At 38.9% G+C, this 13,468-nt stretch overlaps 1 protein-coding gene across 1 annotated transcript in view; it reads right to left on the bottom strand.

Annotated features, from left to right (window-relative positions):
* Window positions 1–300: 300 nt before the first annotated feature.
* Window positions 301–13,468, bottom strand: part of iars1 (isoleucyl-tRNA synthetase 1) — a 60,549-nt gene continuing 47,381 nt past the window's right edge. Inside the window, exons 26-34 of the mRNA XM_085456878.1 lie at window positions 11,265–11,439; window positions 9,419–9,528; window positions 7,208–7,303; window positions 5,512–5,688; window positions 5,092–5,212; window positions 4,711–4,836; window positions 2,825–2,971; window positions 1,798–1,950; window positions 301–1,275 (exon numbers count right to left, since the gene is read on the bottom strand). Coding sequence (XP_085313004.1) covers window positions 1,193–1,275; window positions 1,798–1,950; window positions 2,825–2,971; window positions 4,711–4,836; window positions 5,092–5,212; window positions 5,512–5,688; window positions 7,208–7,303; window positions 9,419–9,528; window positions 11,265–11,439 — 1,188 coding nt within the window. The 3' untranslated portion in view covers window positions 301–1,192. The remainder of the gene's footprint in view (window positions 1,276–1,797; window positions 1,951–2,824; window positions 2,972–4,710; window positions 4,837–5,091; window positions 5,213–5,511; window positions 5,689–7,207; window positions 7,304–9,418; window positions 9,529–11,264; window positions 11,440–13,468) is intronic.

The following is a 13,468-nucleotide window of genomic DNA, read 5'->3' as shown; positions in this document are numbered from 1 at the left end:
AGTTCAGTAAAAAAGTAAAGCACCCACGTGGAGTTAAAATAAAGAGGGAAATTAACTTCAGAGATTTTATTGTAACTCATTTTCAAAGTAAGTCCACATGCCAAAGTGTACTTTTACCACAGCTGAGAGCATCTGTAATGCATTTTGATGTATTTGTTCTCTGACCTTGCTGCTAAAGAAAGTAACATCAGTCATTCAAAATGTCAGACTGCAGGATCCCACAGAAACATTCTGTCTCTCACTGCCACGAAGAGGTTTAAGTGAACAGAAAGGAGACAAGGAAAAAAAAAAACGTGCTGATTCCAAGTCACCTTTGATTTATTCAGTCACCTAAAATAGTACACTATTCATTTGTTGCTCTTTTCATTGCAGAACCTTTTTGTCCCCAGGTACAGCAGCCCAAAAACCCATTTCACCTTTTAAATGCCTTTTCCATTGTCACAGGATTCTCAATGCAGTGAGCACAATGAGTTTATCTGTTAAATTCAAAATGGTGTATAAGCACAATAGCCCAAATTTGCTTTTCCAATTATGAGACAAAGCAATAATTACTCTGGACTAAGCTGCCTTCAAATAAGCCTCAAAGAGAAGTAGCTTGCATCATTATCATAATAAAGAAAATCATCCACTGGTAAAATTGACAGTTAATCGAATTAAACTGTTTCCTCGAAACCTGGAAAGAGCTGGTTATGTATGAACCATCACTGTGTTACAGAGGTGAACCCACTTTTTAGGAGAGAATGTACACCATCACCCAGAAAAATCCCTTCTTGGTCGACATTAAATATGACCTAACAAGATACTTTTCAGAAACCGCTACTTACAGTTGCAGACAAGGATAATATGAGGAGGGAAAACCTGTGTGGTTGTCAGGGAGAAAACTGGAGCGAGAGAGACCATCGACTCTTATAAAGACCCCCCCATTTAAATATAAAGACATCCCAAAACGTTCTTCTTTTTTTTTTCCATCTGAGTTTATGTTACACAAAGACTTTTCTGTTTGTGACTCTGCATTCTAACAGTTCTGAATTTGACAGACAACCCCTGATTTGCATTCAAAAAGCATCATAAACATATGAAGCTACTCCATGCTACTCCATCGTACATCAATCGGGCTATTGAGTGGTAGAAACCTTCATTTAGGGAACATGTGGTCTGTCAGAGACAAATGCTCTTCAGGTGGTTTGTGGATTTATGCCTCAGCGGTCGTAGGAAGAACTCTCACAAACAGAGTTTTGGTGTCAAGAGATTTGACTGAAGAATCAGCTGGCAGCTCTGGAAAACAGAAGTATTTATGGCTAAAATTACATTTGAGAAGAGCAGTTTTTAAAACTTTTAAAACCCTACAGCTAAGGAAAGTTACTTTGCTTTATCAAAGCAGTTAAAAGAAACTTGGTGTCTTTCAGGAAAATGCTTCGATTTTTTAAAAATGACAATGCACTAACTCGTGTTTTATACTTGATTTGGACGTCCTACTGGTTACAATAAAGAATACACAGCTTAGCATCTAACAACATACACAACTAGAATCTTACAGCTTTCCCTACAAGCTGAAAATCTTTTTTTAAAAATCTGCCTATGTGCAGATTTGCAAAATCTATTCCAGTCACAGAAGCCATTTTTCTGCATGTACTACTAGGTACTGAGTAGTATTTTAAGGAAAATCTGGCAAATACATTTACATGTTTTTACTAACTTTTCATGAGAAAGTGTGGGAGGAATCACCGTATCTCTATCAGCCATTAATTGCCTTAAAATCTGTTTCAGTGATGGTTTTAGTGATCTTTTTTTTTTTACCCTGAGTAAGGTCCTCATCCAGGTAGAGTTTGAGCCGCCTGCTGCGGAGGCCAAAAACTTTGGCAGTCTCAGAGAGCAAGCCTTCGTGGTTAAGCCGATTCTGGCCTACTGGGTTGACCAGTAGGAGGGTACCCACGTCTCCTGATTGGCACTCTAGAAGAGATAGGGAGGGTGTTAAAGAGAACTGTACCACATGTTACATCATTAACAATGTTTTTTATTAGCAGGGATAGTTCTGTCCTGAGAGGGCATATATACAAGCTTCAGCTGGGAAAAGATGAGGAAAAACATCCTGGCTAAGTAGAAGGGAAAGGTGAAAGGACAGACTGAATGACTCAAAGGATAAAGTTGGATTATACTCAATTTCCTGCAGTAGAAGCAAAACTGCATCATAACTGCACAACCAGCATGCATGACTTGGAAGAAATGGAAGAAAAACCTAAACACAGCTACAGTTACTCCTTGTCAATATCCACTTAAAATAATAGGAATAACTGTAATGTTGACAAGAAATCCATATACATGGTAGTTGATGGTAGCGATGAGGAGACAGATGCCACTCTGTCTCCACCAACAGCTGGTTAACTTACAAAAAAAATGAAAAATGATCTTGATGAAAAGTGCTATACAAATACAGGTCATTTACCATTTACCATGACCATTTGCCTGTGGTGCTGATGACCACAGGCAAGCACTTTACCATTTTTAGTTTTGGTGGTAAGCTAATTTAAGTGGCTGTGCAGGCACAAGTACAGAATAAATGAATAAATATATGAATCAATGTTTGAAGCCCCAGTGGAGGAAATTTGGTCTGGAGCAAAATCAATGTCAAACTTTTCATTTAAAACTAGTTCAATCTCGAATATAAATGCAAATATAAAGAGGACAAAAACAAAACAAAACAAAACAAAGAAAATCTTCTCAATATTTCTCTCAAATAAAACGTTGGTCAGACGAAGATTAATCTTTAGAAGTGAGAAAAGCGTGTTGTGCACATAAATTCAGTTTCTGTGGCTGCTTCTCTCACCAGCTGGCTGAGCGTTGCATAGTAGAAGGTTTACATAAGGACACGCGATGGTGTCGGTGGAGGGGGCGGGGCCAGGTGACGCAGTTCCCGCAGTCACTGACAAAGTTTTACCAGTCAGAGTCTGCACGTCCGTTTTGCTGGTCAGCTCTGTGAGAAACAGACAGTTACAAATATACATATGTTTCATGATGATTTGTGAAATCTATAAAAACCAACAAGTCCTCAGTCACACAGAGTTAGAGATCTGGTGGAGACCCCCTGGCAACCACCTGTAGCTAGGGAGCAATGCTTATTCTCTAACCAGTTAGTCAGTGGTTGTTTCACCCTGCCTGCTGCTGGATAAAATGAAGGCAAGGCAGTATTCACTTTAGGTTTGCATCACGGTTACTGCTTAGTGAGTAGCTGTCGAGTGTTTGCAGACAAGTCGGCACAAACTACGTCCATGGCAACCACAGCAATCACAACGAGGTCTCAGCACAGAAGACCTCTTTGTGGAATACTCATTTTTCCCTAGCGACTGGTGGTTGTCATGAACCAGTCTCTAGGCCTGCATGACTGGGGCCTAAAAGATAAAATTAGTTTAAGATTTATTATCACAGGATAATGGTTGATTTTACTGTTGTCATGATAAATGAAATCAAAAAACTGACTAAGCTCTGTTGGCATTTCTCGCATGATAAAGTGCTCTAGCTTATGTCAGAAGGCTTTATGAAATGTTTATTTTCTCTACAGTTTAACAGAAAGAACCATTTTATGACTAAATAATTAATTAATTAATTCTCTTTGATTTCAATTTGCTGGGGGAAAAAAGCACAATATTATGTTGTTTAATAATAATTTAAATGATCCTTACTCTTAAAAATGAACTGCTCTGCAAAGTGGAGTTTTACAGCGAAAGTTTGCTACACTCTGTGTAACTACCCGTGTTTTCTGTTATTTTTTACTGACATTATAGCTATGAAGAAGATCAGAAAAGTGGAAAAGAAAAACAGTCAAAATTCTGCAGAAAAACTATAAAATTAAAAATGGTTAAAGTGTAGCACGAAAGCAGCCAAAATAAAGGACCCAGAAATATATAAAAAGAAAAGTGAAATAAATGACAGATAAAATAACCGACTGGTAATTGATAGGTTTGTAACATAAACCTATTCGCTGGAACGTTAAGGACAATCTGCTACGCAGCAAAAGCAAGACTCAAGGCACCAAAGTTCTCTGGTTACTCATGCATGAGGGAGACCTGGCTGGAGCCAAGCGTCGTTCCACCACTTGACCACTGTCAGACTCTCAGCCAGGTTTCCTCACAGCACTCCTTTTATTGTGGTTACATGAATATGCATAGGGTCATTAACATATAACATCTTACATAGGTATACATGTGAACAAAGAATACTGTGTGTGTGTGTGTGTGTGTGTGTGTGTGTGTGTGTGTGTGGGGACTGCTGATCAAAGGGTCAAACATCCTTGGTCAGGAAGAGGGTAGCCTCCCCCTCACCCTAGATGGTTCATCCTAGATAACACGGTGAGGAAGTCCTGCAGTTCATCTAAACAAAGAGCACCTAGACTAGAACAGACGTAGCTACGTTAATCCTACCATAAAACAATAAGACACGGTATGACCTCTCATGCTCCCAAAGTGCTGTCTAATACACACAAAGTTTGCAGACTATCAAGGATCAAAACCTCTACCAATCTACAACTAATTACAAAACTCTAAGCATATATAAGTAAATATTTCTAAGCATAAATGACAATCAACAATACAAATCTAACAGTAATAAAGGAAGAATTTTCATTGTTATTAAATATCTGGAGGTAAAAAGAAGATGTACATTTTTAAATAACATGATTAAATGTTCTCATAAAAAAGAAGGGAGTTTAGTTCTCACCAGTTCTGTCACTGAAGAATTTGAGCTGTGTGTTATTGGTTCCAAAGATGCTGCTGCACGCTTTCTTCAGCTTGTCCAAGTCTAGCCTGTTATCCCCTTTGGGATTCTCCAACAGCACTACACCCTCTGCACAAGAAACCAGTTCAAGAGGATTATTAACATAGCCAAACAGTTACTAAAAGTAAATCACAGGTAAGATAATGTTACTGTATTTATATTATAGTTGTATTTAATATTATATGTGAATTTGGTTGCACATATGTATAATCTCAATCATCAGCAGAGAATATTTATTTTAACTCTATTTAAAATTAGACAGTTACAGTTTTCCTGTTACACCACTTAAACTGGAGAAAAACAGATTCTCTCCCCATGTGCTACCTTGTTCTTTGTTGTTGACCTTCACCTGGAGGTTGACATATGTGCAAGCTGGTCCATTTAGAGGAGCCCGAGGGGCCGAAGATCCCTTTACTATGGTTAACTCCAGGTCTGAACCCTTCAGCTGCAACAGACATAGAACAAAGAGTGAAAGAGTCAATAGAGAAAAGCACACATAAGTTTCAGTCTCATTGCAACTGCAACAAATATACTTAAGAGATTTGCAAGAAGGTAACCACTAAACACAAAGTTAAAAAATTTTTATTACTGTAACACCAATTTGAGTGCTCCTTGTGTATATTATGTATATGCTAAATACTTTCCAGCACGTTTCATGAATGCTTTAAGGTTGTGTCAGACTACAAGCTGCTACAAAACTCAGTCATATATAACCCTGCTTGGTCTACACGTATTCTTTTATACCTGGGTCTTTTCATCTATGATAACGCTGGCAGTTTTTGGGACAGGGAAGGGGAGAAGTGGAGCCTTTGTGGTAGCCAGGATGAAGTCAGTGTGAGCCTTGATCACAGAGTCCAAGTACTCCCCCTCTGGCTGGGAGCGGTAGTACACCGTTATCTCATCTGATGGCACCAAATGCCCCTAAGACCAGACATTAAGAGACAAGTGGCATGAGAAGTGAGAGTTTTCTTTATTGGAGCAGGTGAGTAAACAGGCTAAAAGTCTTGCTTCAGTGGGTCTTCAAACAACAGCACAAATCCAATGACTGCAAAGGACACAAAAAATCTTTAGCACAGGTAACTCTCTTCAAAGTTTTTTTTCCTCCTTTATAAATAAATTACATCTGGAGGAAATGATTACCTGAAAGGAAGAACGAGACAAACAAAATGAAAAGATGAACAAAAGAGTAGAATAGCTGGATTAAAAAGCAGAGACCATACAGGAAGAAATAAAGGTGAAAGCAAACAAGGGGACATTTTTACTGGATGACAGCCCATTTATTTTGGCATCATATGCCGCAAACTTCCAATAACCTTGACATATTCAAACACATTGATCTAATCCTATTCTGAGTGTGCAGCTGGGCACACACATGCACGGCCACACACACATGTACCAACAGTGTAGCACACACATTCTTGCAAACACGCCATTTGCAATATTTGGCTCAAGGGCGGACAGACAGCCAGGTACAGAGAAGTCCATAAGAGGAAGAAGGTTTAAAGGGTTCTCCAAGTCAAGGTAACTGATCCTACCCTGATGGGGCTAGTACAGTGCACATGAGCCTCTGTATGAGTGTGTGTGGTGGGAAGGGGGGGGGGGGGGGGGGGAATAAAGCAACAGATCTCTCCAGTTGGGGAACAGTCCATTAAAAATAAGGAAATGGTGACCCCTGTTTCTCAACTCTGCCTCCCACGCAAACAGTGATAACAGGTGCAACCCACCAAACTACTACCAAACATGTACAAGAATTGCTAAAAATTAATTCCCATCCACAGGGTGGAAAATTCCTGACAGATCTCAGTTTGAAATAACTGGAGGAATTTAACCTGGCAGGGAGCCAATGCACACCACTGCTATAGGGGGACGGAAAAAACTGTTTGTTGCTTGTGAAAACAAGGGGCTGTTGGCTAATCCGTCTTTACTCCCCAGACCACTTCAAAGCTCGAACATTAGAATCTGAAAGGGGCCAGACTGTAATTAAGCTTCCATTAAGCCTGCCTTATGATGGAGAAACCTCTAACTGTGACGCTGCAGTGGAAAGATTTCAAAACTGCCCGGACAATACAATGAGACATAAAGACGAACGGGGGGAGGACTGGGGTGACGGAAATATAACAAAAAGCAAAGTTTCTGTTTTGACTCTACGCTGCAGTCTTGAAACATCATCAGATTAACTAAAATGGGAGTGGTTTAAAGGACTATGATCATACATGTGAAAGCAGGGGATTGTTTAGTTTGTTTAAATAAAGGAAACATCCTCAAAAAGTTCACATCTGAAGCAAAACCACTCAAACTGCCTTAGTGGCATGTTTTGTTTTGCTGTTGCAACTACGTCAGGTTCTGCTTATTAAACACTGGATTGTAAAATTCAGGAGTGGTGTGTTATGTGTCCCTCTTGTTTCCACAGCTAGTAGTGGTCCAGAAATAAATGCCCCACCTTCTTGCGTAGTTTCTGAATGCGGTTGATGACCTCTCTGGCAACGCCTTCATCCACCATAGACTGATCTGGGGTGACATCCAACAGCACCAGGACCTAAATGATAACAGATCATGAGCAGAAGAGAAGAGGGGAAGATTAAACTCTTAGCAAAATTTATGACAGAACTCTCCTGATGTTTTTCTGTGACTTGAGATGAAGGTGGCACTCTAATAAACAAGATTAAATTCTGGGGATCATAACTTAATATTTCAAACAGGTCTAACAAATGTAAAAAATAAAAAAGCCATTTTACATTATTATTACTATTATTTTATTTTAGATTAAAACAGATGTTTGGAATAATATTTAAGCTGGAGGTTTAATTAATTTCATTAGTATTTATTCTAATCCAAGCTTTTATGTCTTTAAGATATGTCAGGTACTTTGATCCAGAAAGTGAGAAGATCATTAGTTAATGTAGCTATAACTGTGAAAAATGTACATAGCACTATCTGCACAGCAAGTTAACTGTGTGCTGTGTTTTCCAATAATACTCTTAAATAGAAAGAAACAATGAGGTGAAATGTGCTCGTCCTGGCATACAAAAACTGCCACAAAAACTGAATACGAGTCATAAAAAGAAAGTATTTCACACAAAATAAAGATCTTCAAGCATTACTAATCTCCTAATATACACATACAGCGGCCATGTTTTTTTCTACAGATGTTCAAATGCTTGTTAATGGAAATATCTAATCAGCCAACACTTTTTGGCAATTCATGAGCAAAAATGCTAATGCCAGGTTGTTTCCAGCTGAGAGGAATGCAAAAGTAACTTAAATAAACCCTTGGTACAACAAAGGTATGCAGAAGAGCATCTCTGAATGCACAAAATATCAAACTTGGATTACAGGAACAAAATATTGCATTGGTTGCCACGCCACTCCTGTCAGCTTAGAACAGGAAACTGAGGCTGCAATTCAACAAAATTTTGGCAATAAATGTCTGGGAAAAACACTGCCTCATCAGATGACTTTGAATCCGCTTCAACTTTTGGATGGCATAAATTACATGAAAACATGGCTCCATCCTCCCTTTTATCAATGATGTAGACTGCTTATGGTGATGTGCATGGCATCGTTTAAACTGTTTAAATGCCACGGTTTACCCGAGTATTGTTACTGACCATGTCCATCTCTTTATGACCACAGTACCCATCTTCTGATGGCTCCTTCTAACAGGAGAACTCAAACAGCCTCCACAGTTACCAGATCTCAATCCAACAGAGGCCCTTTGGGATGCAGTGGAACCAAAGATTATCATCATGGATGTGCAGCCAACGACTCTACAGCAACTGTCTGATGCTATCGTGCCAATATGAACCAAAAGTTCTGAGGAATGTTTCCAGTCCTTTGCTGAATCTATGCCACAGAGAATTAAGGCAGTTCTGAAGGCAAAAGGCCGTTCAACCCAGCACTAGGAAGATATACATAAAAGCGCCAGTGAGTGTAATTAAATTACTTTAAAACTGAACCATCCAGTCCTTTACCTCATTGTTACAAACTATTACTTTGAAAAGGTTAACATTTAGAGTTGACAAGAGCAATCTTTAAGCAGTTAGTCTGCTATCCTATTGCCCAAACATTTACAGTGTCAAAATGTAAGACAACATCCAGGCAGCAGTAAAGGATATACTGTCTGCTTCTCATTTTATCATGGATAGAAGGAGAGAAAGATGAGTGAATGTACACATAAAACAATGGAGAAACAGAATATGAGAGAGAACAGAGCGTCAGACAGATGGAACCTGAAGAGTCAGTGTGAGCGAGTGAGCAACAGAGAATTAAAAAGCCAGCTCAGTAAACTGGTATTAAGCTGCAGCCGTGTGGCATGTATGCGGTTGAAAGAGCACTGATTAGAGAGGGCCTCTGGGAAATGCATATATACTGATTCCACTTAGCTGCGAAATAATTTCATACATCACACTCACAGTAAAGAAACATAAATGCATTTACAGCATGTGGCAGCTTGGTGTAGCAACAGCAGCAGAGTAGTTCTTTTTTTTTTAAGATCTAGTCACATTACACTGAGCACCTGAATATAGTCAACATCGACAGGTAGCCAAAGCAAAGAGGTTGCAAGACCTCCTCCTTGCATTTTATTTAAACTTCACACGGTGGCCAAAATTCTTTGGATACAGGGTTGTAATACCAAGAGCACTGGGTTTACCTGTGCATCAGAGTGTGCTTCATATTGTGCAGAGCCTGAGCTCTGATCAAACGTGTACATCAGCCTCAGGTCCTCCTCATGGAGCTCATGACCATCCACCACTATGGAGCCTGCAAATTAAGCAGATAATTCATCATAAATATATACATTTAGCAATATAACGTTCATCAATTCCAAGATAAACAAAGTTTTTGAGTATTTTAAGTAAGAAAATGTTGGTTACCACAAATCTTTTCTTTTCTAATCTCAATAAATAGTAATTATTTTTTTTCCTAAGGAAAAAAAAAGGATGACATGTGGATTGTATAACCATGTTAAACACTATACTTAGTGTATGATTAAAATTATTGATAATAAATTAATGCAACAAAATATCTGCATTTCTATTCTAATATCTAGTTTTACAAGGATTACTATGCTGGCAAGAGATAATGGATTATTTCTAAGTGTTTTAAAAAAGGTTTGCCATAATGATTACTGATGTGTGTTGTGAATGAATCAAAACTGGCTGCAGACACTGTTAAAAATGATTCAACCTATTTATATCTCTGTTTAAATAAATGTGCCCCATGATTTGGTGGAAGAGTTCATCTCCTGACAGGACTTCTAAAGGAGATTTGAGTTTTAATCACAATGAATAAAGTGCTCTCATTTATAACTTGAAATTTAATTTGTTTTCTTGTTTTCTGGGGTCTGGACTGATGTTTGTTTGTATTTTAATATTACTTAAAACTTAAGTCTTTCTAGCTGCATCCGCACTAGATCTGAGCTTTAAAACAATACCGCAAATGCAATCTGCTCAGGTTCATATCTCCATTTTGCCAGTGGCAGCAATTACCCATATCTCTGTTCTGACTAAAAACCATGACCGTGTTCTCCTGTCCTCTTCACTTTTCCTCACCCGGAGGCTCGGTGAAACAGTCGCTTCATTTCTCTCTAATCTGAGATTTCCATGCTTTAATTTCCTTTGTCCCTCCCTGCTTTGTTGCTGTTTTACATCTTCTATCTTAACCATTATTCTTCCACCTCATGAAAGTAATAGCATCAAAAGGTATAGGTTATGAATATTGGCCACAACCTACAATCACTTTCTAGCCTACCGGTCAATCTCTCGCTTTCAGAGTCATGGAAATTACACAAAAAGTTTAAAAGTGGACTCAACTCAAGTGTGAGCCATTAGCTTTTTTCCATGGTAAGATTCATTCACTCTGACTGTTCAGACAGACAAAATGCTCCACTTCTGTTGTTCATAGCTTCCGTTTAGTTTAATAGCAAGCAGTTTCACATCATGGCTTGCGTTCGATTTTAATTGATGAACTGTAATTTTGCAGTACTATAAACATTTTCTTCTTTCTGTGCACTCTCTCCAACATTTTTCTACCATCTGTCTCTTTCCATGCATCGCTTCTTTCCGCCTCACAACTGGCTGGACTTCAAACATGCAAGTTATTGGAAATTTTAAGTTCCCACAGTCCAGCTGACCTCTTCTGCCTCCTTCCTCAAAGACTCTCCTCATCTTTCTATAATTGGAGAGACAAGATACCTTGCATTGCTTTGATCCCTACCCTGTTCCAGACCAGCTAGTGTTTGGATTCAGAGGATAAACTGGTTTCCTCGTCGAGGATTCGTCGTTAACACTAACTGATTGTTCTTCACCACTTTATTATTTGTTTAGCAATATCACTGCCAGCTGATTAATAATTTGATAACACCGCTAGAAAACAAGCAAACATTAAAAAAAAAGGATACATAAAGATTAAGTCAATACAGAACATAAGGCCGCTAATTTTCAGCAACACTGCTGAAACAATTTTGTGATTATTTACTTTTTAAAATTTTTTGTCACCTTTCTTCTGGAAGGCTTCAAGCTGTTCGCTGGTGAGCTCCTTGATAGAAGCAGTGACGGCTTTGAAGGCCCCCTTTAATCTCTTGCCCAGCACCATGTGGTCTGGCTCGGCTCTCAGGCGGATACCATACTTGTCCTTGTCTGTTGAAAGTGTCAACTGTCGCACATTAAGCTCCTGGGGAATGAAGAATAGTCAAACACACCATGTCATTGTCTTTTAGTTGGCTGCAAAATTGTTAATATCTCACACTGGGGAATACAATGTCATCTGCCCAAGACTGATACAGGTACAAAAACAGTGTACAGTAGGTCACTCGTACTATGGATGTGCTTGGAACTCAATATAAAATTCACTGTAATGACATACCAACATCTTATTCTGCTATACTTCAAGCAAAACCTAAGCTAAAGTAAACTGTTACAGGGGAGTTACTGTACTTTTATTACTACTACACATTTGATTACGTACATGAACACTCACAATGTACAAGATTTATAGACTCAAGTTTTGCTGTTAATAGAAGTTGACTGATAGATGATTGATTTATGCATCTCCTGACTGCTTGGATAAGCTGGCTCTTCTGGCGCTGTCGTTCCAAACAAACAGACAAACTGTGCAACATGGCTGAAGGGTCCTTGTCCAATCCCTTCTTTACTTTACTTTAAAAATGTTCATTCATTGCCCATTACAAAGGCTGTTCCCATTAGATCGGAAAGGAGCATTAATGTGAACCTGCCAATAAACTCACTGGGCTTCAGTTGTTAACAGAGAAAATGGTTATGGTTTATTTATTTATGTAGAAAAACAAGCAGATACTTCTAATCAGTTGAAATAATACAAAAGTTAAAAACCTTATATACTAGAGTTGTACAGGGCAAGTCAAAAATGATCACCATTCACTCAAAGAGTACATCAGCCCTGAAATCAAATAGTCAGTAAGCCAGTCAATCTGTAAATCTCCAATAAGCCATCCCCACTTTTCAGTCAATATTTCTGTTTTCAGTCAGGGGAGAGAGAGAGAGGGGGGGGGGGGGGGGGGGGGGGGGCATCTGTGATCCAGTCATATCAGCAATACTTAATTTAGCCATACTGACACCCGCCCGGCCTTGCCATCCATTGGTCCAGTCAATCACAATGCTGTAGGTTGTGACTGAGATCAAGCTCTAGCACAGTTGACTTGCTGACAGAGAGCACAGATAAGCTTACTGTAGAGGGTCGATGTATAAACCTTAAGGGCACTGGGGGGTTGAAAATATAAGCTTACTTAAAATGGGATTCTATCAATGGGTTGATTTCACAAAGAAATAGCTCATTTAATCTTGAGGGTAAATATGGCTTTGAGGTTCTGTTAGTCTGTGTAGGGGAACGTGTGTGTGATGACTTAGTGTGCTGGTGCATTACAATGAAGGAAGCCTGTCAGCTCAAAAAAGCAACTCATTTCATATTTGACATAAAGCTCAGAGGAAACTAAGCTGACAGAGTCACCAACAAGACTGTCAACAAAGCAAAGCTGACCCAAGCTAAAATTCAGATGGCCACAACAGCCAGTCTCACTCTGACTCCAACCTCTCCTCCCTGAATGTTAGGAGAATTCATTCAATTATATTAAATGTTTACCTGTTCCACAAGGACAATAAAAACATGTAAATCGGTTTTTGCATCTTAGTTAATCTTTCTCTTGCTCCTGAGTACTCGTCAGACACATGAACACTGGCCACAAAAAAGGTCAAACCTAAAACATAAAATATCTTTGTTGTGCTTAAAGATGAATCTATACTTAATGTGGTTTTATTGAAATTAAGAAACAATAGAAAAATTCAGCTTCCAAAGATTGTTTACCGGGCTGCAAGGCCTCCACTGCTCTCAATTCTGACTGAATAAACCTTGTTTACTGGCAGGAAAGCTAGAGGCTGACAAGGTTAAATGTCCTCCCCACCAGAAATAAAACAGAGTGATAGATAAGAAGTGGCTAGAACTAAGATAAAGCTTGGAGGATCCAGCAGAAGACGCAGCAGAAGCTCTTTTCTGTAAAAGTTGTGTTAATGTTCGTCAACGCAGTCATGTGGGGGGTTGAATCAATTTTCCAATTTCAAGAAACAAAAACGTACAAAATCCTGCAAAGGTGAGAACATTCTTCTCTATGACAGTACTATAATGTCCTCTTTTGTTGGAAAAATAAAAAGGTAAGGACTTCAAGGATTTA

The sequence above is a fragment of the Copadichromis virginalis genome, linkage group LG5, assembly GCF_057382275.1.
Source record: "Copadichromis virginalis isolate Kocher_CV1m ecotype Utaka linkage group LG5, C_Virginalis_male_GT1.1, whole genome shotgun sequence".
NCBI lineage: Eukaryota > Metazoa > Chordata > Actinopteri > Cichliformes > Cichlidae > Copadichromis > Copadichromis virginalis.
Note: the sequence above shows the minus strand (reverse complement) of the source record. Positions and strands in the feature narration are given on the sequence as shown.